Genomic DNA, 26,407 nt, shown 5'->3' with positions numbered 1-26,407 from the left:
AGAAAAGACTGTTTTTCCAGGGGCAAGAAATTAGGCAATACAGCATATATGTTCTTCTTGTTCTCATTTTGTTTTTCCCAGGAAAGACTATTAATTATACCAAAAATCATGAAGGAACCAAATAATAAAGATGTAAAAAGTTTATTTCATGTACTTTCAGTCTCTCTGCAAAAGTTGATTCTCAATCTATGAAAAGAAGATGCAATTTTTCTGGGAAAAGGAATGTGGTTAAGAATTAAGGAAAATGAAACACCTCAACAGGGGAGCCCAGAAAGAGGACAGATAAACGAAGGACCAATAAAGAGTGGATGAAAGGGAATCAGAATCACATCTAAGTTTTCAGGCTCAAAATCCCATCTTCAAATAACCTAAACATGTTCCCCATGCACAAAGACAATCTGTTTCTGGATACACGAGACTGGTTGGTACTCTGCAGGTCCAATACAAAGTGAGATTCCAGGAGACAATGAGAGAGACACCCAGCCCACATGCAGGTAACTTACAACATGGATAACAAAACACAGCTAGCCAAAGGTCAGCTGTAACTAGCTTAGCAGTATTTGTACTTTTCCTCTTCAAAACTGAAAATTCTGCAAGCAGATCTAAACGTCCGCAAACCAGAAGTTTCTATTATAGGAGACACCGTAATTTCTTAGATAGAATTATTAAGATTTGGCTATCTCCTTCTGCTAAAGTTTTCACAAGAGGGTAATTCAAAAGGAAAGCCAAGGAAGAATGCAAAATGACTTTACAAAGTAGGCATCACGGTCTATACCTTTGTCATGAACTCCTCCAGCTGCTCTACAAATAGCTTGCTCTGCTGCTGAATAAACTGCTCACAGGCTGATTTCAGATGCCGGTCTACATCTTTTTTAGAGTCAAGATAATGTTCTCTTATTTCAGGAGTACCCTTAAAAAGAAGATGACAATTTCCTCCTGTTTTTATGTGCCTAGAAATTACTAGACATGTAAAGAATGTCGTTTCATTCCCACCACCAATGAAACAGACTCCTTCTCACCTCCAACAAGAACTCTATCAAGGCATTGTTGCTATTCAGCCTAAAAAATCTTGGAACAGTCATAGGGTTCAGGATTTTAAATGCCGCATCTGTGAAACAAAATTACTCATCCAGTGAACATGTACAGTTTCAACAGAGAAGTCTTGTGTAACAAACACTAGTTCTCTACGCCCCAAGCCACAAGGCATGCATCTTCAGCTCAGCTCAGTGAATGGCTGAGGGCGAGATGACTGCCAGTGATGGCTGTGGCAGTTACTTCCTGAAGGTCAGAACTGCAAAATGACTATTCATCTCAACAATCCACTTACAGAAAAAAAGAAAAGTAATAAATGGTATTTGACACTGTAATATTTCAGTACTGTACTTTTAGAATGTTAAGAGATTTTAAGAAAATATTTACATACTTACCCAGCTTCTTTGTTAAGATCCTGGCTGGCATAAAAATTTATTCCCTTGAAGGAGAGTGAATAAACTAATGTGTCAGCCAGGAGGAAAACACCATAAGGACATATTTATCCCTTAACCTCCAGACTAACTAGAATCTATACAAAGTACTAAATGAGGTTACATTAATGTTCAAATGCAATAAGATAAAATGTTAGTCATAAGAGGTTAGAGAGTTAAAAGTGAAGCTAGCAAGTATTAAATGAGAGTTTAAAAAAAAAAGATCATTTCTTTGCTTTGCTTTGTTAGATTAGAGAAAGCAAAGCAGGAAAGGCTTCATTTCAAATCCCTGGTTTTGTAACCACACACTGCAATACTGCCTTGGCCCTGGTGTTAATGAAAAAGAACCTCCCTATCAGATTTGGTGTTTAAAGTAAAGCTTTAGTGAAACTCTTTGTGTCTGCTGTATCTTTTCTATGATATACCTAAAAGAACCTGTCTGCAATAAACAGAATCAAACCACCATCTGGAAGGGTTAAATAAGCTTCATAATATTTGGGAGAAAACATACTTTAAAACAAAGTGGTTTTTTTGTATTACATTTTTTATTGGTACATTGTAGGTATACAACACAACTGCATTTCTCATTGGGAATTGTACCTTTACATAATGCATCTTGTTTCTTATTTTTTCCCCAAGTTTAAAACAAATTTTGCCAAAATCTTATGCTATTTCATTTTTTCATTTGCTCACATCTCAGTGGATCTACAATAGAACCAAGTGGCAAGAGCATATGAATAAGAAAAAATGAAAGTAAATCAACCCTCCTCTATCCCATCACTTAGATAAGGGACTATCAGCAATCTGGAATTCTTTAAGACAGGGCACTGTTCCCACACCTCATACTGAAAGAAAAGAAAGAAATCAAAGAGAATAGCTGGGAGAGAGCAACTCTGAAGAGATTACGCTCTTTAAAAATTATGCTTTCTTTAGCAGCTCAGGTGGATGAGGCAGGAGGATCACAAGTTCAAGGCCAGGCAGGGCACCTAAGTTAGATCCTGTCTCATAATAAAAATAAAAAAGGCTCTGGGTTCAATCCTCAGTACCATTGAAAAAAAAAAAAAGCATTTTGTAAAGGCAAAGGCCAGGAAATCTAGCTTCTGTTTAAAAAAAAAACAACAACAAAGTATACAAATAACACACACGGGCTTTGAAAAACGAAAAAAAATTTTTGAAATAAACAGGAGAGAACATTAGGGGGAAAAAAACCTGTTTAATATGACTCTCACAAGGCCACAGTGAGCCCCAGCCAGTTAAAGAAACCCCACTCCAGGGGCCGGGGATTTAGCTCAGTGGTTTCGCCGCTTGCTGCGCAAGCGCACGGACCCGAGTTCGATCCCCAGTACCAAAAAAAAAGAAACCCCACTCTTATAGATGAGCACAGAGGGGTAGGGAACTAAAAACCTGCTACCTTTGGAAATTCTGTATTCGGCATTGCTCTGAAGTACAGAATACAAAAAATAATTTCAGTGACTTTTCTCAATTACCCCAATAAAGAATAGAGAAGTTAATTCATTACATCAACAGATGGCTTAAGGCATTAGAGCTTAAATGTTTTGGAAGTGATTAGGAAAAGATAAAAGTTTATAAAAATTTGTAAGTAATCAAGACAAATAAGTGATGTTTGGTATATCCTTAACTGCCTACAATCAACAGCTTAAAAAGTCATTACTCTGATCTTTTAAAAACTATCTCTTATTACTTCAGGGACAAATCATTAGGACTGCTAAATTATCTTTCCCAAGATGAGTCAGTATTTATTACCAATTCAAAAACCCTATCTACATGATTAATTAACCAGTTGATTTAACATCACTTAAGTTTATTTAAGCAACTGAAACTTATAAAGCGTGTTAACATATATTTTCTGAATGATCTTGATAATTCAGTGAAGGTGTCCCAGTAAGTTCAGTATGCTCATTTTACCTAGGAGAAAGGTTTGATAGGAAGCTAAAATACCCATTAAAGATCTTACAAGAGTCAGGAAACAATGAGACAGAAACAAAACCTAACTCTCAGATCTTAGGTAAGTACTCCCACTTTTACCCTGGCTTCCAAATTTTCAACAACTGACAAATTCAACTCAATATTTAAAATCATACCAATTAGCTGACATACACTACTTAGTACTAAGTAGCTATTATATTGATTTTTTATTTTCTAACTGGTTATACTAACATGTGGTAGAATCTAAGACAGGTAATATTATATTATGAATTAAAACGCTCAGATACAGTACAGTTCTCTTCCCCAGCACTCAGGGAGTTGAGGCAAGAGGATTGCCAGGAGTACAAGGCCAACTTGGGCTAACAGTTAGTTCAAGGGCAGTCTGAACTACATAGAGAGACCCTTTCTCAAAAACAACAATAAAAAATACAGTTCCCTTCACAAAGAAAACACAGCAAGTTAGAAGCAATTAGGGTACTGACAGCTCAGCTTAGTATTAACAAGTAATATATTTAGCAAGCAAAGCATGCAAAAAAAATTGCAGATGAACATAAAATAAACCTACAACCTGTGCTGACACATTTGGGAAGGTCAAACACACCCAACTGCGCCAGCCAGGACAATAAAGTACCTCTAGTTTTCTTGAGGTCCAGAGAAATTTCCTTAATGGTGAATTCAGTGTGAAATGGAGCAATTTGTTCACGAAGAATCAAAAGGTGCTTAATTAAGAAAAGCTGTCCATCAATCTGAGTCTAAAACAGAAAAAATGGTATTATCATAGATTAAATCAAAACAGGAACATATAAAACACATTATTAATTGACATTAATCTACCTAAATTTACACGCTTATGATGCCAATACTTTTTTTTTTTTTTTTTTTCATTTTTTGAGACAGGGTCTTGTGATCCTCCTGCCTCAGCCTCCCGAGTGCTGGGATTACAGGCATGCGCCACCACGCCGGGATGCCAATACTCTTTTGCTATACAGTGAACTCTCCCTATATCACTCAGTTAGAATTATTTGGGGAAGGGCTGGGGATTTAGCTCAGTGGCACCATGATTGCCTCACAAGCGTAAGGTTCTGAGTTTGATCCCCAGTACAAAAAAAAAAATTATTATTTGGAGGAAAAACATCCTGCTTAACTATTACTTGCTCTACTTAAAAAATCCAAGAAAGTATATCTGACAAAAAGCCTATAAAGCACCACATCTAGGAAGAGAATTCAAACCTTTTTAAATTTGTTGCAAAGGTAGAAAAGATGCTGCAGTCTGACATCAACACAGAGCAGAAGGTACACAAAAGCTCCATACATGAGCCTAATTCTGCCCTCTCGTGGCCTGTTGTTTTCTCTTCAGAAAGATACCTTTCACTATTTGGTCAAAGTGGTTTCAATAACAAGAACATCAGACAAACTCTTATTTATATAAAAGTTCAAAAGGAGCCTCCTCCAAATGTAAAATGGTTTGGGGGTCACCATTTTGGATTATAAAGAGGATGGACAATCTACACTCCTGAGTCTCACATGCCCTTTTGCCCTCTTGGAACCTATCAGCTACAAGAGACATGTGATGGAAGTTTAGTTCTCAAAGCCAACCTGATCCCAAAATAGTAAGTAATCAGTTTCTACAGGAGTCTGTATATTTACAAATGCAATGCTTTATTTGCTCCTCCTTGCTGCTACTCAAGATTTAATATTACTTTGAAAATATTTCTAATCAAAGTTTTTATATTACATTAGAAAAAAGTTATTCTACAGTAAGTAATATAAATTTTAAAGGGCTTATTAAACAAGTGACCCCTCCCTAGTCTCTCTCCCCTCACTTCTTTTTTTTTTTGGTACCGGGGATTGAACTCAGGTCATTTGCGCTTGCGCAGCAGGCGGCGAAACCACTGAGCTAAATCCCCGGCCCTCCCCTCACTTCTAATAAACATAATCTATATAAGTAAGACTTTTACAATGGAAACTCAACTATGTACTCTGGAACACAGAGCATTAGCAAAGTACAAAATGCTACATGTCTTAGTACTTGTTCTATTTTTAAAAGAACTAACAATTCTGTTGTCAAAAATAGCATCATATAGATATGATTTATTAAAGTTGATGTAACTCAACAGATTGTATTATGCTAATTTACTGGAAGACCAGCACCTTAATTTAACTATGTAAGAATAATTTCTCCCCTTAAAAAAAACCAGAAAAACTCTCAAAGACATTAAGCCACTTCATTAGTCACTTTTTTTTCATATGTCATTTCTTAAAAAGTTGAAAGGCAAAAGTACATAAACTCAGCCATGAAACTAAATAAGCTAGTGCTTACCAAACTGAGGGCTTCTACATGTACTTACAGCCCTTATAATAAGTATAAAATAGAAATAGATAAAAGCCTACAGATAGGACAGAAGATTGAATAATCAAAAGGCTTAAAATAGAGGACAGTGGTACCAAAGGACATAAGCATATAAATTTTTCTTAATTAGGTCATTAAGAAATATATACTCACTGCAGAAAATCTGGAAAATAAAGAAATATGTAGGGAATGGGGCAAAAGTCACCCAAAGCTTTCAGTTTCGTATTTGCTTCAATGCATTTTTTATTGCATAAAGTCACACTGGATATCTGATTTGTATCCTTTTATTTTTGCCTTATCAAAGTTAATTTTATTATTTTATTGTTTTAAATGTAATGATATATTCTACCATATGGAATATGTCCCACTTTACTTAATCATTTCTCTAATGTTAGAGACCCATTTCTCAATTTCACCTATTATAAATGTAAGAGGTCAGACTCACAAATATATTTAAAACTTAAACTCACCTATCTATAACTTTATTTTCTATTGTCTTCTAGTCTGTATCAAAATTTCAACTCTCTGTTCCATAAATGGGAGAAGACAGTGGTCACAAAAGTACAGCTTTTCTAGCAACAAGATGCTAAATTCTTTCATGGAGAGATTTTTTTATATTAAAAAATGTATCTAAAGCCTTTAAGTTAGAAATCAACTTTGTAAATTTAGAAGTCACAGACTTTGAATACCTTAAGCAGTAATAAAATTTTGGCTGAAAATTCCTGCAGGCAATAGGCATTTTAAGAAGAATTATGCTAAGCAATACTATTGATCATGCTCAATTAAAAATATATATATATATCGTAAGGGCATGAGAGAAGGACACACCAGCAGTCTCCCTCGGGCCCCATCCTGATTAAAACCTTAAACCATGCAGTTTCAGCAATTACTTCTAGTCACACAATCCAAGGGCCACAACTGCCTCTTTCCAAAATGGATGGCTGATTTAATCCAGATGAGGCCATGAGACTACTGAAAACAACTTTGCAGGGATGATTAAGTTGCTGTTTCCTTGACAGTGCTTTCTTGGTATTCCAGGGAAAGAGCGGTATCATCTCCTTAGGCAATAAGACAATGACAAGGAACTTTCACTCCCTAAAATTTGGAGGGGGAGGATCGAACACAGGATCTTGCGCTTGCGAGGCAGGTGCGGTGCCACTGACCTAAATCCCCAGCTCTAAAATTTATTTTTAGTATTTTAGTAATCTGCCTTTCTTAGCACAATGTCTATAAGGACTATAATGAAATACTAGCTTCTCTCAAAGGGCCTCAAAATACAATCATAAATAAATCTAACTGTCAAGATTGGCTTTAAATTTCTGTACCTATAAATGAATACTATATCGTACAATATTATTATAGGTATTGAAATTTCACCTAACACTTCATCAAACCTTGTTTTTGCTGATAGACTCTGATGCTCCAAGTAAGGACTGAATGCAGGCTGACAATGCTTCCTGTGATAATCCTTGGAACACGGCCCTCTGGTGAAATAAAAGAGAAACAGCCTGTGGCACTTCAAAAAACGAGAAAAAAAGGCTAAGCTGTGCAGGCATCTAATAATGCTTATCTTCATCATGGAGTTATTTTAGTACTGTACCATTCCTCCTGGAGTTTTTATTCCCCTCTAACCTTTCTAAACCAATGTACAAGCACATTTATGTGTGCAAATCCATGTGTGCCCCTTCAGTACATATGTATCAGCACTACTGCATGCTGGGCACCGTATTAGATGCCAGGAAATACAGAGGCCAAGAGGTAGACAGAGTTCTGACCTCATGGAGCCCTTACCCCAGCCTGATTTCACATTACAGGGCTGTTTTTTAAAGCTCTAAAACTAACTGTGAAACCCTCAGTAAATCCTTTAGTAAAAATTTAACCCAGGTAATTAATCGGTATTTATTAAGGTACTTTCAGGTTTGTGTATATGGCTCTCCATTATGGTACTATTTACAATTTAAAAACTGAAATAATATAAATATTCAATGATGCGAGGTTCACAAAATACTAGTAAACTAAATTATAAAATACGGTGTATGAATACAAAGAATGCTGAAACAGTGACATGCTTATAAGAAGTTATGTATTATAAATTAATAGAAAATATAATCAATAGAAAAAATGTTACAAAATGGTACATGAAGTATGAATCCTAATTCTGCCACTTCTCTATCATCCCAGAGGTGTGACGTGTTCATTGGGCAGAGATTCCCATCAGTCCCTTTGCTACCCTCCTGCCTTCACTCTACCTGAGATGAAACTAACATGGACAAAATATGCAAGACATTTATTACCAGGCTGTACTCCTGGCGCTGGTCTCCTGCTTGATATTATTCTCTTTTTGTATTGCTCTTCCCTTTCTCAAGGCTGCTAAATAAAAGGGGATTAGCATTACCTCCCCCTGGGTCACTGATCTTGCCTGGAAGGTGAAAGATAGGCAGCTTAGACCAAGACCCTTTTCTTCCCCAGCTCAGCCTTAATGGTGTTTTTCACTTGATTCACCTTTGATCAGTAAGACTGAAAAGGTTAAGACTTGAAAGACAGCTAGGTGAAAAAAGAACAAGCCTGAGGCACAAAACAAAACAGGTAGAATGATCTCCTTCAGCCTTATTATTTTGCTAAAGTCCTGTTCAAGCACCCTCAGAGGCTTCCTTCACTAAGATCTATAGTAACAAAGGATGCTAAGTGGAATATGCTGCCTGCACATTTCCCCCAAGATTCTGGCTCTACTGCAGGGAACTTCTAAATTCTAGTATGCTACTATTTAATATACCTACTAGGGAACGTGGGAAGGAAGAAATACCAAATGTCCAGACTTCCTTCTCAAAGAGATCTCATGAACTACGCAGTTTAAATTAGATAGAATAGTATGGACTTCACTGATGCCGTGAAACAACTGTAATCTTCTTGGGTCGTAGGACTTCAGAATGGAATACCAGTATGTGATATGAGGGCATTCATACTCCTTTTGAATTATATCCTTAAAAAACAGTGGCACCTGGACAAGTTGTTACATGACTGCTATATTTAATCATTTTTCTCTGTATGTGCAGTTGGGATGGTAGCCATCAAATTAATAAATTAAAAACTGAAGTAAACTGACCAAATTTTGTAACTATTTTGGTTTGGAAATCAAACCAATGATGGCAAATTTGTAGACAAATGTGCTGTTACAGAGGAATGACAACTGTTATCACTAAACCAGAGTGCTTAAAATAACTCTGTTCCCTGAGATCAAATGCAGTGTAAGTTGGTCCTGAAAAAAAAGTACTGCTAACTTCAGCAAATAATTAAACTTACTCCATGACTAGAAACACATGCTATCTTAACACTATTTGCTGAGGATGCTGATTCAAACTGAGTGCAAAACTAGACTACACCATTTAATATTAAATGTAAATTATACCTATGTGACACTGGATGTACCACTTAACCTCTCTGCAATCTCTTCTCCTCTAAAAACTAAGGCAGACAAGTTAATCAATTGTTTTAAACTTATTCCTCTGAGAAGCAATGAAAGCCAAAGCCCTTCTCCTGAGAAAGGCACCATACAAACTACACACAGAATGTATCCACCATTTCAACGTGTCCAGAGACCCTCCAAAGCCCCTTAATGGATTCTAAGAGTCTACAGAATGCTCAGGTCAGGGATCCTTAATAAGCTTGACCTTCAAGTTATCTCCATGCCTAAAAATCATGATTCTAAGAATATCAAGCAAAATACTGCATCAAGATCATTTTTTAGTTTTAATCACAATTTATGATTAACTGATTAGTGGACAATAATTTATTCAGAATGTACCAAGATCTTAAAAAATATTAAACTTTTAAAACATTCCAAGTGAAAGAATAAGCAATTCACAGCAAAGATATAAGAATTTACACATACATCTATGCATCTGTATAATTTGGAGAGACAGACAAGAGTTCTTCGAACTGTAGGATACCACATTCCATGAAGATCTGCTGGAGAAATTGTGGTATGTGGTCTAGGATTGAGGGCTTCTGTTGAACCTAAAACCCAAATGAAAAAGATTGCACACTTCAGGTATGTGGATGTCTGTCTTACAATAAATTGCATGGTAGTTATAAACTGTATATTCTCATTAACTATAAATGGGACGCCAGTTTTTTTCTCATCTTTAATCAAGAATACCCTTAGAAGTTCAATCCCCGGTACCAAAAAAAAAAAGAATACCCTTAGAAATCTAAGGTAAGATTTAACACAAGGGAGAACATATGTACATTCCAGCCTCACGTATATGCTCAACCCAAACTGCTTTTCTCAAACTAGGATCAACAATCTTTATGAAATGAACAGCATACTCATATTATAGATTTGCGGAGGCAGAGGTGTATGTAGTCACATGGAAACAAATGGGAGCCAATGGAGGTAGAAGTGAAAAGAAAACAAATTTTAAATGGGAAGATTAATCAACGCATCTTGCATGTCACCCTGCCTTCCATGCTGAGCTGTATCACATACAGGCTACTTAGTATATCCAATTCACAAGCGACAAGAGCTGGCTCCCCCACCCTTGGACAGTCAAAAGGCAGCCTCTGGTAAACATGAGGAACGGTAGGCAGGGAGTGTGGCTGAGCAGCCACCTCTGTAAGGAAAGGACAATCACTTTGATGTTTAGGACCAGGTGGCAAATGAACCACAAAAACAGAGCTGGTATAAATCTCTGATACAAGAGGTAAAACTGAAATATGGATTGAGTATTAGAGGACATTAAAGAACTTCATTAAATTTTTAGTGCAATAACAGTTTATGGTTATGTAAGAAGTCATTTTTTTGAGAGATGCTGAACTAGTCAAGTGTCGATGATATCAATAATTTACTTTAAAATGACTGGTTTAAAAAAGTGGTGTGTGTGTGTGTGTGTGTGTGTGTGTGTGTGTGTGTGTTATGGTTTAGATCTAGAATGCCCCCACAAGTCTCCTGTACATGTAAGGTAAATGGACTGTGTGGGTACTATACTCATCAGTGGATTTATCTCATCTACTGCTAGGTATAGTAGGTAAATATGCTGTTAGGAAGTGCAACCTGGTCAGAAGAGGTGGGTGACATGGGGCGTGATCTGGAAGGGTATGTTCCCCTCCTCAGATCCTCCTTTCTTTTTCTGCTTCCTGGCGGCCATGGGAGAGGCAGGTGTCTTCTGCCCAGACTCTTCCACCATGTTTCTGCCTTGAAGCTAACCAACCACAGACTGAAAACATGAGCCAAAGTAAACCTCTCCTCCTTTAGGTTGTAGGCGCTGGGTATTTTGTCCCAGCAATGAAAAAGTAACATTGTATGTGTAATATGATAAAATATTGAAGTCTTCAATCCACATAGTTAGGCATGGGTGCTCATTTTTCTTTTTATCTTTCTTTTCACTAGTCTATAAACAGTGGACCTTTGGCTTATGAACTCAATTCATTCACAAGGGCTGGTTGTAACTCAAGTTGGTCAACTGAAGGCTCAGGCCCCTCTACACAGCCTTCAAAGTCTCTTTCCTGTATACAGGCAGGTCTCAGTGTCCTTACGAGAGACATTGGCCCAGGATTTCTCAATTACCCCACACAGGAAAGAATATTGTAATGTTCCTTCCAGGACTCTTTAAGGGTTAAATCTGTATCTGAGACCATCTGAAAGCATGAGTGGCCAGCATTCAGATAGTAACTCAAGACTCTGGTCATAAGTTAAAATTAAATTCCGATCATAACCCAAGTTGTTCGTATGTCAGGCCAGTTGTAACTCGTATTTGAAATTTCTTCAATAATAAAAAACTAAAATTTACCCATGATATACCAGTAATAAGTTACAAAACAAACACAGCTCCTTTTAAAAAAAAAGTTCTAGATCTGTGTGCTTAAGAGAATGCCTAGAGGTCATGTGGCACAGCTATGAGGGGAGAGAATTGAGGGAAAGGTGGAGAGTTAGAGCTTTCACCTTATAGTTTTGTAAGCTGTCTTATCAAAAGCAATCAATAGTTGAATATTTAAATCTCTTCCATAAAATCTCACTTTAAGATCTATTTTATAATCTCTTAAAGAAAATCCAAAACAAATTATATCAAAAAATATTTACATTATCTACAGTTTTGCTAAAAATTTTTCTATCTGCAGAATGTGTCCTTTGAAATAGAAGCCAAAAAAGTACTCCCAACAAGATTTAGTGAAAAAAAAAAACATGTTTGAATGCTTTGAAGCTAGAAATCAACTTGTTCATTCATTTTTTCACTGTCTAACTTAACTGTTGACAGAGGAAAGTTTACTTTCACAGCAAACCACCAAAAGCCATGTGTCTCCTGCTGCCCGTTCTGAAGAACAGAACCACCCCAGTGGCAGGGCTTCTCCCACATTGCCAGGAGACACCTTCTCCTCCATCACCCTTGGGGGCCTCCTCTCCCCTCACTTCTCTACATAGAAAAAAAAGCCCACACATTTGGATGAGCCTGATAATTGATCTCTTCACAAAATGGCCCCTCCACCAGTGATACCTCATTCTACACCACAAACTAACATCACTTAAAGCCTTCCTTTCAGAGGGTTCTCATTCTTTCATTTCCAGAATACCTGAGAACCAGGAAAAATGCAACTAATACACAAATCACTAATAAAATATTTTCCCTTTTTTATTTCATACCAAGTCTTTGAAACCTGGTGTGTACTTAACACACTTAAGACATATTTTACACACTCATGGCACATTCAGACAAACCAGCCAGATTTCACATGCTCAGTGGCAGGTGGCTCCAGATCCATACAACACAAATCCTCTCAGTTGTCTCACACTGACTTGACTCACTGTTCCTTGGCCCTCACACTCAAGTGTGTCATCAAATCCTGCTGACCCAAATTTCTAACCCTCTGCCTCATCCCTACACTTCATCCTCTCATCAACATCCTAGTTCAGACCACCTGCATCTTTCAAAGGGAAAAACACAACAGCCTCCTAACCAATTTTTCCAGTTCTGCCAACTCTTCTTCATTTCAATGCCCAGCAAGAATTAAAGAACTGGCTTTTCTGGAGAAAGAGAAAACATAAAAGGCCAGGGTCAGCAAGACCAGGATGTACTCTGATCTGTCCACTAACTCTTAAGGAAGTTTGTTAGGACCAATGTGTACTGGGATAGGGCATGAGTTCTACTATAGAGAAGGCAATTTCAACCCATTGTGGGTCTCCTTCCTACAGGGCAAGAATGACAAAATGACTCTGTCAGACGGCTACTTGGCAGTCTGGATTTGAAGTACCTACTGTTCATAGAGTTGACTCAGATTACCAAATTGTGCTATAAATCCAGGGATCTTGGGGGAAGCTGGGACTCTCTAAAACTCATGGAGTTATAACCAGTCCCATGGGGAGCTGAGCTGTAGTATCTACCATCTTACAGCTGGGGAAGAGATGCCTTACCTACCATTTAGCTTGTTATCCAGGTCACCCTTGGGTGATTCTTAGACAATTTTGTTCCTTGAAAAGTCCAAGCTGGGCCGGGGATTTAGCTTAGTGGTTCTGCTGCCTGCCTCGCAAGCGCAAGGTCCCGAGTTCGATCCCCAGTACCAAAAAAAAAAAGTCCAAGCTATCTTTTATATCCCTGTCAAAAATGTTTTAGTTCCATCCCAGCTACTCAATACAAATTTGATCACCCTGACATAATATACTAGCTAAAAGCTGAAAGGCTATGAAATCATAACGTGATACTGATGACCATCTGGGCTGCCTCACTTGTTCCTTCCTCACATATACCCTGCCTGTGACTAAACACACAAAGCCACTAGTGTTCCCCAAAGCAGCCATGGTCTTCCATTCCTATATGCATTCCTATATGCTTTTCTAGCCACGTAAAACAACCTGACTTCATCTGACTCTCCCACACTCCTACCAACACACTCCAGCTTTCAGATGCCACCATTCACATGGACCCCACCTCCCCACACACAGGCAGCATTCCCTTCAGAAGATCTGCCATGGTCCAACCACCCTGTGTTTCCCATCAGCTCACTGAATCACACCTGAGGTTTATCAATCTCCCCTCATTATGTATGGGTCCTCAAAGGGAGAAGCTGTTTTACATGCCTGGGACACAAGTCCTTAATAAAGGCATGAACTGAATAAATAAGTGCTGGAAGAAAAGATCTCACAACATACCAGATTTTGTTAGACTGTTAGACTCTGTTTCTTCTAACCGAACATCTGAAAATGAAGCTTCTGAAGGTAACTTCTTCTGGTCATCTTTTAAACTCTGTGCAATTTGCTGTGTAGAGAAATCAGAAGGAACATTAAAGTGTAGTTTTCAGCAGTATTTGGCAATATGAACTGACTGAAAAGATGGTTGGGAACTCATATAAAATCAAAGCATCATCCATTAAGGATTTACTAATTATAAAAGGGGAAAGATTTTTATAATCACCACCTTAACCATTTGTGGAACAACCTGACATATTCCCTTAGAGGTAATGAAGTAAGAAGTACACATCTACTATCTAGTATTTTTACAAAAAAAAAAAGAAACTAAATTTAAGCAAGAGAAAACAATCAAATCTACAATATGGCTACATTTCACAATAAAGTTGGCTTGGTCTCTTCAAAAAGGGCAATGTTATAAAAACAAAAAACAAAATGGAGACAGGGAGGAAGGGGTCTTAGTCTGACTCAAAGAGATCAAAGAGACAAAAATTAAATGTAACACAGTAAGCTTGATTGGATTATACTTTTTTAAATTTTTGGTCCAGTTATAAAAGACATGTAAAGGACAACTGGGGAAATTTGAATAGGACTCTATGTAAATAATATTGTTGAACTGATGTTAACTTTATTAGGTACAAAAATGATATTGTGGCTACGTGGAAAATTTATTCTTAGAATAAGAACTAAAATAAGAGTGCAGTATCAAGATGTCTTCAACTTATTCTCAAATGATTCAGTAACAAAATAAACACAAGGAGATAAAAGTAAATGTGACAAAATATTAACAACTAGTGAATCTGAAAGGAAGAGATTCAACTGGCTATGTGATATTAAGGATCTATAATGTTTTAAGGTATGATAATTATATTATGGTTATGTTAAAAATAAAAATACCCTTACCTTTTAGAGATACCCATAAACTACAGATTTTAATGTTTGAAACTTGCTCTAAAATAATTAATGGGAGCAAGACAGAGTAAGGAGGTATAAGTAAACAAGTTGGCTGTGTTGAGGCTGAAGTATGTACATTAAATATTCATTTTACTAAACCTTTGCTTATGGTTGAAAAAGTGTTAGGTTCTAGAGCTGGGCATGGTGGTACACACCTGTAATCTCTGCTACTTAAGAATCCAAGACAGAATCTTGAGTTCAAAGCTACCCTGGGAAGCACAGTAAGAACCATTTCCAAAAAAGTTCTAGGCTCTGTCATACTACTACCTGGGAATTCTTTAACCTCTCCCTAAAACTCAAAGAAGATGAAGTTATATATGGAACTGAACAATCAGTGAGGTAATGTAAGCCTTCAAACCAAAAACTGGACATCAATACTATGTAATTTGTTTTTTTTGTTTTTGGTACTAGGGATTGAACTCAGGCCCTTGCGCTTGTGAGGCAGGCAGCGGGACCACTGAGCTAAATCCCCGGACCAGTACTGTGTAATTTGGAGAAGACCGCCTCCAGTTTTCTGAGACAGCACAACGCAGGGTTACACCATCACCATCAACTACAGTAGCTCCTATATTATGAACCCTCCTATATTTTACAGCACAGGGGATTAAACCTAGAGCCTTCACACTGATCTACATCTCAAGTTCTCTTCTATTTTGAGGCAGAATCTAGACAGTAAATTGACTAAGCTCAAAGTTGCAATTCTCCTACTACAGCCTCTCCCACAGTGCTGGGATTACAAGTGTGTGCCACCACAACCACCTGCAATCCTGTTCTATGCCACTTACAAATGAAAAGGGAAGGGCCGAGAATTTAGCTCAGTGGTTTCGCCACCAGCTGCGCAAGTGCAAGGACCCAAGTTCGATCCCTGGTACCAGAAAAAACAAAAAAACAACAAAAAAAACCCAAAAACAAATGAAAAGGGAAGTCTCAGCAGTAATTAAACTTAAAAATTAAGAATACGTATTTCCTGGCAAAGGAGAAAGAAGTGAATATAATGATTAATAATCATAACAACAAATTATACTCTTCAATGTTTTTTAAAAATTTTATGATTTTAATGAGTTTATCTTGATTCTACTTTCTGAAAAAATTAAAAAATTAATTTCTAAGAAATTAAAAAGGAAAAATCTTTTTTCAACTAGTATAATATATTCAAAAGTTGTATTAGGACAAGAAGGAGATGAAATATGGAGACCCTACCTCCATCATGACTAACTTATCAGGATATGCCAGGTCTCCAGGAGCTGGTTTGTAGCCTGTGATGTCCGTCTGAATGTAGATATGGGTTCGATACACAAGCCGCTCTTGTACATCTTCCAACATCTGCTTTGCTCCAGCTGCAAATGCCCCTAGTTGTTCAGCTAATAAAAAAAATGCAAGCATCCATCCTTGTAGATATAGGAAATTACCTTCTTATAAACAAGCAAAGATATTACTTTAACCACTTTTGCTTCAGAGACTGTGATTATATTCTATTTCAATAGGATTCAATGATCTTAGAAAGGTTTAATAAATGTCTCTCAGGGGCTGGGGATGTAGCTCAGTGGCAAAGTTAATCGCCTAGCTTGTGTGAAGGCCTGGGGTCAATCCCCAGTATGCCAAAAAAGTCTTTCAATTTCAATTTAAAATTGGGAAATAAATTGGTCCTTATACTTCCTAGAACTCTGCAAAATTATTGCCATTATTAATATAAATACTGAATGGGACTTTTAAGAGAGCTCTGTGCTCTCTAAAAGTTATTTCGTACAGCTCCAGATCAATCCTAAGAGATAGTTAAGGGAGCTTAATTTATTATCATCCCCATTTTACAAATAAATTGAGTCCCACAGATACAAAATGACTTGTTAACATTTTCACAAAGAAAAAAGGTAAAAAATGAAATGAGTTTCTGTAGTACTTATTCACTTCTAAAATGCCACTGATGTTAAGACACACTAGTAATTCAGTAACAGCTTTTTAAGAGATAGGGAGTTAATAACATAAGATACTCATATTAATTTAAAAATTATCTTATATTCAGAAGCATTAATATGTGAGAAAACATACATCACAGAATGACTAAATGTAGTAGGAATAGGTTTGGAAGAGTAACAAACCCATAGTAGTGTCTACCAATGAAAGTCAAGGTGAAGACAATTCTGCCCACAAAATGATTACTTGAAAAGTACTTTTTTTAACTTTTATGAGTACATGTTTGCAGTACATGATGATTACATTCATCATGGGGAGCTGATACTAACCTGAATGTGCACAATCTTGTATTTTTTTAAAGGACCAAAGTATATGATTAGGAAAATCATGTTCTCTATAACTGAACCAAATAGTGAAGAATTGATAAGATGGATAAAGCAAAGCTATTCCTAAGAATTGCTTTTCTTTATCTGTAATTTCAAAAATGATGTACCATAACTATGTAAGATGCTAAAATAATTCCTAATTTTTAATCAAAAGATCAAAAATATTCAATTACTTTATGTATTCTGGTAACACTGTACTAGAAATGCCCAACCCAAAACTAATGGCCAACTCTTTCTGCATTCTGGATGCCAAAATGAAAAGTGTCTATTTTATTACTAATTTTGCCCGACTTTAATGGAATTTGAACCATTAGTCAAAGAGTAAGTTGGCCCTTGATTCAAAGAGGAGAAAGACATTAGCCTAAGCTTCAAAAATTTTAAATTTTTATTTTAAATGTTTTTAAATATTAAAAAATATTAAATATTTTAGTGCAGGGGTGTAGAAGTATGTAATTTTTTTCAATTTACTGAGCCACAGATATAATTTAAAAGACCTTTAAACTGATCACTTCTATTTACTTACCATTGTTCTGTACGTGATCTTCAAGCACTTCATTTTTAAGAATCCCACAAAGTTCAGATAGAGTCTCTAAGTGAATGACATGAATGATCAATGGCCTGAAGACATCATACAATGACATACACAGTTTCTCCAAAAGCTCACTAAAATGAAAGAATAAAATATGGTTATAGTAGTGTTTTCAGAATTCTCTAATACTTTAAAAGCTTCATTGATTTCTTCCAGCCAATAAAAACAGTAAATACTGGAAAAGAGTATCTGGGAATACTATAGAATGATAAGTGAAAGGTATAAAGAAATTCTGAGAACTGTTTTTGCTTTAAAAGCTCAGAATCTATGAGTAATCTGCAGCAATCAATTGAAATTAGCTGCCACCAACCAAAAGTCAACCTACCACAACTTTTTTTATTTCAGCAATAATTCTGTACATGTCCTTTCAAAAACAAAATTATCTTTTTTTCCCCCATTCCTAGCCCTCCCTTCATCCCCTCCACCCTTCCCTATTTACAAAGACCTTATTTCCATTTTTTCCATTTCTCATCAACAAAATTATCTTTTGACTACCTTTTATATTCTACTTCACTGTGAATGAAATGGCATGTTTTCTTCCAGAAAAGACAGGTTCAAATTTCTTGAATACATACATATTTAGATAAATAAAACTCAAAGTACTCTGGACACATATCAAGTACTGTGAGAAATTTTAAACATTTAGAAAAAAATTAGTTGTCTATATTGTTCATATTGCCAACAGTGGTCTTCTATACACAGTATTGATCAAAAGTGATTACCCCAACCAAAACCATGAAATACATTTAGCTCTTCCTCATTTACAAGAGTCATAATCTCAGAATCTTTTAAGAATCAAAATAGCCAACACGAAGAAACCAAAAGTGACTAACAGTGCATCTGAAAGACACTTTGAAGAAAAAAAGAGTTATTAAATAGCATCCACATTTTTAATTATCTTTCATAAAATTTTTGAACTAAAAGGAAATATTGTACTTAGTAGAGATAAGAACTATATATACCAAGACACAGTTTGTTGTATAGAATTACTAAATACTTATGTACATATATATACATACATACATACATATATATAGAATTACTAAATATTATCATATCAAAATCTCTCCATAAGTACATGTTGGCCTAGAAATTACATATTTACTTTAATACCCACTGTCCTACCCAACATTCTGTTCACAAACACACAAAAGTTAAATCACTTAAGTTGGTTGTACAGCACTCCTATAATATACTGCACCATTACAGTCATTAGCAAATTACATCTTATTAACAAAAGTTAGGTCCCATGTGCCACCTACTCTAATTTTGGTGTCGGTTTTGTGAAAAATTCATTGTAAAGTTGGTGCTCATCCTGGCACACATGGACCATGAAGGCACAGCCACTGCGAACCTGTGTAAACACACACACACCTATAGTTAGACAAACCTAGTGCTCATAAAATAAAGCCTACACTTTATCTGCAAAGAAATTATGCATATGTACTTATAAAACAACTTACCAAAGAACAGAAAATGTTTCTTTTTCCATGGCTTAATGCTTAGTGGAATTACAGATAACTTATTTTGTTCTTTTTTTTTTTGTACTGGGGATCGAACTCAGGACCTCACATTTGCGAGGAAGGAGTGGTGCCACTGAGCTAAATCCCTGGCCCAATCATAAGAGGTTTTTTTTCTTTTTCTTTTTGGTACCAGGGATCGAACTCAAGACCTTGTGCTTATGAGGCAGGCATGGTGCCACTGAGCTAAATCCCCAGCTATTTTGTTCTTAATGCTTTATTTTCTAAATTTTTATAATGATCACAAATTACTTTTCTAGTTGAAAGGGAATGTATTAAAACAAAAACCTTTAGAGTTTTTCCTATGGTATGAATTAAAATCACACTAAACAAGAAAGTACTTCTGCAGCAAAAGCTAAGCTAAAACTAAATTGTTAACATAAATCCACTAACTTTGAAACTTCGTCTTTTAAGAAATATTTGTGAATCTTCATATCTCAAAAACAAAATGAGAATTATTTTGCAAAGTTGAACAAAACTAATAAACTAGATGTCACAACTGAGAAAAAAATTAGTTTGGTGATACGGCAACTGAACCACATAAACTTGCTAAGTCATGTCTGAGACCTTGCTCCCTGAAGTAAGTTGTGTACTACAAGAACAAGACATCAGGAATTCCCAGTGATGAATGTAACTGTATTGCATACCTAAAATGTACCAATAAATTTAACGAAAGAGAAAAAAAAGAACAAGACATCAGGGACATAACTAGATTTGGAAAAACAGTACTTTAGAGGAAGATAAATCAAGTATGGCATCAGAATAGCTCACGGGAAGATTTAACACTAAACCAAATTAGGTACAAACTTACCAAGGCACAATGGTCTCTATTGTTTTGGCTGGTTAACTCTGTGACAGTACAGGCAATACTAGGGCCCAAAAGGAGCTCCCGCTGAGAAAGGTAACACTGGTGGATATCACTGAGCAGTTGCTGGTATCTAATGAAAATGCAAATAAAAATAGATGGGGCTATGAATTTCTGATTTCAGATATGTAAATTAAATCTGATCTTAAACCCCAGAATAGATAGTCAAACCTATAAAATCATAATGGTCACCTTTCATGTGCCCAAATTAAATGCTCAGAAATAACAGATATAAAACAAAACCCATAATGAAGTGATCCCACAAGCGCTACCTCTTAAAGGATTTCTCTTCCAAGAATAGAGACCTCATGTCTGTTCAGAAGAGAAGGAAATCCTGTTGTGGGAAAAACTCTTGGCATAAAAATTTGCTAAGTCAAATCTGAGACCTTGCTCCCCAAAGTAAGTTGTGTGCTATGAGAACAGGCTTGGACACCTGATGGCGCATGCTTGTAACCCCAGATGTCTGGGAGTCTGAGGCAAGAAGATCATAAGCTGAGGTCAGCGCGGGCAATTTAGTGAGATGCTCTCTCAAAGTATATAAAGAAAAGGGCCGAGGACACAGTGTGGCACTCTCTGGTTCAATCCCCACTACTACAAACAAACAAAAAAAGAGTAACTCCTCAGGAAATATCAGAGACACCAGATTTGGAAAAACAGCACTACAAGAAGAATGTAATCTGGAAATCAAAGAACTGGATACTCACTCGGGTATTTTTTCGGATCGTTCTTCTATTTGTTCAATAAGAGTCTGCAGAATAAAGAAAAACCACATTAAAAAGCTGAACATATTAATTATACTTTTCATTACCTTTTTATTATGACAGTATCACATTGCTCATTTAAAAAAACGTAAATATAAAAAAAATGAAAAGCCATGAAAATCACCTTCCATACTAAGAAGTAATCACACATAATATTTCAGTATATTTACTTTCAGGTTTTTGGACCCATAGTTTTCTTCTTAAACAAAGCTGAAATTATACATGTTTAGTTTTATAATCTGCTTTTTTTTTTTTGGTACCGGAGATCAAACTCGGGACCTTGTGCTTACGAGGCAGGCGCCGGAACCACAGAGCTAAATCCCCGGCCCAAAATCTCCTTTTAAAAATCAACATAACTTTGGCAGGCATGGTGGTGCACACCTGCAGTCCCACCACTCAGGAGGCTGAGGCAGGACGATCGCCACCAGTTCGAAGCCAGCCTGGGCTACTTAGTGAGCTCAAGGCCAACCTGGACTACATAGTGAGACTCTGTCTCAAAACACAAACAAACAGGGCCGAGGATTTAGCTCAGTGGTTTTGCCGCCTGCTGCGCTAACTCAAAGACCCGAGTTCGATCCCCGGTACCAAAAAACAAAAACAAAAACAAAAGTAGAGATGGATTTACATTTGCCGGGGATTTAGCTCAGTGGTTTCGCCGCCTGCTGTGCAAGCACAAGGACCCGAGTTCGATCCCTGGTACCAAAAACAAACAAACAAACAACAAAAATTAACATTATTTCATAGACACTTTCCTATTAAATAATTTTCAATATTAGATGAAAACGTATAAAAAGCCCTACAATAGTGCCTAGTAAAACATTCAATGAATCTCATTTTGATTCATTTAAAACATTATGTGAACCAGGGGTGGTGGCACACACCTATAATCCCAGTACTCAGGAGGCTGAGGCAGGAGGATCATCGCAAGTTTGAGGCCAACCTGGGCTACACAGTGAATTCAAGGCCAGCCTGAACTACATAATGAGGCCCTGCCTCAAAACAACAACAAATAATAATAATTATTATTATAATTATGATTAAACATTATGTAAAATTGCTAAATATTATCCTATTGTTCATTCTTCTATTATTAGATATTTAAATTGTTTCCAAAGAACTGCAGCCCTCTGGTTAAGAGCCCAGAGGGAAACTAGGGGGTCTGAGTGTCTGCTCCATCATAGCTGTCTGAGCCCAGGCAACCTGGTTCACTTCTCTGAGATCCTACTTCCTACTATTAAAGCTAGTATTATGAGAGCACAACACAATGGGTCAAAAGAAAAATGTATTTGTATAGGCTGTTAAGCTAGCATCCTAAAAAAACCTTTTAGAAATGAATCATTTACATCAACAGTATTACTTGTCTCACCAAATCCTCAAAAGAACTGACCTAAGCCATAATTTATCTATTTCCAAAACACAAAATAATGCCTAACCTTTGTTTCTTTTGTAACAGAACTCACTATATATTCTGAGCCAGCCCTGAACTCACTATGTAGCCCAAGACGGCCTGAAGCTCATGATCCTCCTGCCCCAACCTCCTAAGCATTGGGACTACAAGGGTTTGCCACCACAACCAGGTGCCTAATCTTAACTTGCCTGCATTTTCCACATTATCTGAGTAACCTGGTTATTTTATATTAAATGTATTTGTATTGATATAGAAGCAGCTATAGTATATTAAAAATACTGACTTTTGGGCTGGGGATTTAGCTCAGTGGTTCTGCTGCCTGCCCCGCAAGCGCAAGGACACGAGTTTGATCCCTGGTACCAAAAAAAAAAAAAAATACTGACTTTCCTGTTGAAAAGATTCCAATTTTTACCTTGTTTTTGCTATTTAAAATCCAAACATTTAATGTTTATATCCTTAATTTCTTTCCCAATAATTTTTCTAGCTTTTTAGGGGATGTGCTTATCATGTCATATTTATTAGCTCACTTACAATGTATTTTGGTAATATTATCAAGTAAAATGCTTACTCTTTTTTTCAAATACTTAGCAGATTTTCCCAATACCATTTTAGAAAACTTCAGCACTTCTTTTTGATTTGAGATGTTTCTTTATACATTAAATTTTAGAATTTTCCATTTCAATGATCTGTCAGTGAATTATTGAATCAACAACACTGTATTTTTCAAAAATTTCTATAGTCTTACTTATTTATCAGATAAAGTTCAACCCACTGGAATTTCTGCTAGGAGTACATCCCACTGTACTTCCCAGTGTAAATTTCACTGGGAAGAACTGAGATTTTAAAAATTAAGTCTCCTAACCACAAACAAGATATTTTTACCATTTATACAATCTTTTATGAATGTCTGTCTAGTTTTGCCATTTCCTTCATCCTTATAGTTCCATAAGTTATTGCTAGGTAAGCATTTGATGCTTTCTATTGCTAATGTAAGTAGGGGCCCAGCACATGGACTAACTGGTTACTTATAATGTATAGGAAAGCCACTGATAATTATAATAATCACTTTATAATCATCCATGAGAATAAGCCTCTTATCTATACCATTTTCTAATCAAATTATTATCATGGGCATTTGGCTAATAAGCAAAATCAATCAAGGAGGCACAATCTAAATCTCATACCATCAATTAATCACTGTCTATTATCTTCTATAAATAAAAGGAAGTTTCTTCTATTTCCAAAAACCAAAAACTCCTTCTCAAGTGGCTGACTTTGTAAACAGAAACAAGTAAAAGAAGATTTAGCAAAAGTAGATTACCCTTTCTAGTAACTTCACAATGAATAAAGAATATTCATGTATCAGATCCAATTAAGTATATTTCAGATATATTATAAAATATATCAGACTTTCCCTGCCTCCATTTCCAATTACCTACGATTACCTAATCAAGATGAACACATTGGGCATTCTTTTATCTACCAAACACTACTACAGGCAGTAAATAAGACACATATCCAACCTCATGGAAGATACTATCAATGCCTTATTCAATCCCTATTTTACCTAGATCACTGCAAAATATTCCTTGTTATCAAGCCTATCTCAAATCTCTCTTCCCCATAATCCATGTTTACACTGCAACTTTCATTTCTGAAATGATCAATGTGACCAAATCACACTCATTATTTCTCTACTTTTCCTGAATTAATGACATGTAAAGTCCCTTGTGAGATGGGTCTTTGCCATTTTTCCTGTGCTGTTTCCCATCATACCCCACTAATATTCTTTGTTCCTATAACAAATTACATAGTTCTCCCAAAATGTATTTCTTTTTATGTCACCACAACCTTCACTATAATGCTGTCCTCTCTGTATAAAACATCAGCCTCCTCAAGTACACTAAAAATATGAGCTTTTTAAACCTACCTTTATCTAGAAACCTTCCCTGAAGATCACAGGAAAATGACATGTTTCCTGCTCTGTGGAAGTGAGCAGGACCCATCTCTAAGATACATTGCTGAATGTGAAAGGACAACGCCATCTTTCATTCACGTTCATTTCCCTGGAGTAAGCAAAGTACTTCAAAATGGCTAGCTGCATAAATTTCATAACAATATCCTATTTATGTCAATGGACTTACTCTGACTTTGGGGGCAGCAGCTCGAAATTTCACATAAAATAGTGTGAAAGAATTGTCTGCATTAGGTATAGATGAAGGATCCTAAAGAAACATGGAAGAAAATAGGGAAGGAATATAATTAGCAAACAAAGAATTATTCAGAAAATGTAACCCTAACCATTTCATATGACTCTGGCTTGGTCTTCATACCAACCCAAAGCTTAGAAAGAAAAATCACAGAGAAATTACATATTATTATTGCTACAAATTATAAATAATTAAGAGGAACTATCTTTCTCTTCTCTTATTATAGTTAAAATTTACTCTGTATTATTTAAAACTTTGGAAGGAAACGGCCTGCATACAGATTCATACTGACACTTTCTGGATGTAAAACATTGGCAAGATTACTTCACCTCCCTGAGATTCAGGGCATCCATAAAATTACCATAATATACATACACAGAGACTTTGTGAAGCTCAATGGTAAAGCACTAGCATAGTGAGCACTTCTATTTATTAAATATTAGTTTCCTAAAGTTACTGAAAATTCTGCAAAATAGTAAAAAAAATAGTCTGTTATATCAGCTAGAAGCAACATAAATAGTAAAACACAACCCAAAAATCACTGGCTCTGAATGAAAGTTCAAGAAGACATTCCATATTTTTTTAGAAAGTAAGCTTAAAAAGCAAAATATAAATAACCATTTTGATTCTGTTTTCTTAGGAAAGAAATATACTCAATGACCACCCTAGCTAGCTCTACTCTTATTTTCTAACCTAACATCCTACTAACTTTCCACCTAGCATCTACTGCAATCTGTAACTGCTTTTCCTTCTTTACTCATCATTTCTCCTGAATATAAGCTCCATGAGGGCAGGGACCTAACTAGCTCCTTTTTGCTGCTATGCATTTCCTATTTCAATTTAAAACATTAAGGGATGCACAATAAAAATAAAAGCATAAAAACCACCAAAAAAAAAAAGGTAAAGAAAAAAATTTAGGATAGGAGTGTAACTCAGAGGTAGAGCCCTTCTCTAGCATGTGCATGGCCCTGGGCTCAATCTCCAGCACCACAAAAAATAATGATAATTAATTAATAAACAAATAATCTATCAGACTGAACCACTTCTATTATTTTGGTGTATTTCTTTCCAACATTTTCATAAAACAGAAATGTTTTAAGTGACATATAGTTTGTATTTCTTTTTTTTTTTTTTTTTTGAGACAAGGTTTTGCTATATAGTTCCAGCTGGCCTTGAACTCACTAGGCAGCCCAGGCCGGCCTCAAACTCGCAGCAATCCTCTTGCCTCAGCCTCTCGAGTGAAGGGATTACAAACATGTGCTCATTTAATTATTTATCATATATTACCAGACACTACTCAAACTGTTAAATATTACGTGAAAACAAGATTATAATGGACATTTCTAATAAGGACAATTCTATTATAAATAAAACTTAATAAAACTTTGGAGCAATTACAAAGTATTAATCTTAGATAAAGATTATGGACAATGGGGGCCAGGGATTTAGCTCAGTGGTTTTGTCGGCTGTTGCACAAGTGCGAGGACCCAAGTTCAATCCCCAGTAACAAAAAAAAAAAAAAAGATTATGGACAATAAATGAACCAAAAATAAAGCTGTTGCTGAGATCAGTTAACTCACCCTTTTAAGTAACTGATTTGTGAGAGTCTGTAGTGTATTCACAGTGTATGTCTTCATGAGGTGCAATGCTTTAGAAAGACACTGTTTAAACTTCAGCAAGTATACAGGATAATCTTTAAAATTAGGCTGTAAAACAAAGAGGAGAATTTACAAAGAAGAAACAAACACTGACAAAAAGCTAGATTTTAATAAAAACCAACGTGTCCTTTAGGTAAAGCGATATATGAAGTTCAAACATTCAAAAAAAAGTTTTATGTAGATTATGAGGTCCATGAAGACAAATACTATGA

The 26,407-nt window shown here is 36.0% G+C and overlaps 1 protein-coding gene across 3 annotated transcripts in view; it reads right to left on the bottom strand.

The window, feature by feature from the left end:
- Cog3 (component of oligomeric golgi complex 3) overlaps positions 1-26,407 on the bottom strand; it is a 56,906-nt gene that overhangs the window by 13,506 nt on the left and 16,993 nt on the right. For 2 of the 3 annotated variants that reach the window (XM_004844212.3, XM_087197327.1), the window contains exons 7-19: positions 26,118-26,243; positions 24,472-24,552; positions 20,863-20,906; positions 20,105-20,231; positions 19,036-19,127; positions 17,708-17,847; positions 16,088-16,248; positions 13,898-14,003; positions 9,650-9,774; positions 7,155-7,244; positions 4,042-4,162; positions 1,020-1,108; positions 776-910 (exon numbers count right to left, since the gene is read on the bottom strand). In XM_004844212.3, coding sequence (XP_004844269.1) covers positions 776-910; positions 1,020-1,108; positions 4,042-4,162; positions 7,155-7,244; positions 9,650-9,774; positions 13,898-14,003; positions 16,088-16,248; positions 17,708-17,847; positions 19,036-19,127; positions 20,105-20,231; positions 20,863-20,906; positions 24,472-24,552; positions 26,118-26,243 — 1,437 coding nt within the window. The remainder of the gene's footprint in view (positions 1-775; positions 911-1,019; positions 1,109-4,041; positions 4,163-7,154; positions 7,245-9,649; positions 9,775-13,897; positions 14,004-16,087; positions 16,249-17,707; positions 17,848-19,035; positions 19,128-20,104; positions 20,232-20,862; positions 20,907-24,471; positions 24,553-26,117; positions 26,244-26,407) is intronic. The other variant, XM_087197326.1, reaches the window with a different exon arrangement.

This window comes from Heterocephalus glaber, unplaced genomic scaffold (assembly GCF_053883595.1).
Source record: "Heterocephalus glaber isolate CG9 unplaced genomic scaffold, H.glaber_assembly_v1.0 deba00001666, whole genome shotgun sequence".
Classification (NCBI taxonomy): Eukaryota; Metazoa; Chordata; class Mammalia; order Rodentia; family Bathyergidae; genus Heterocephalus; species Heterocephalus glaber.
The sequence above is the reverse complement of the archived record's forward strand: the minus strand, read 5'-3'. Positions and strand labels throughout refer to the sequence as shown.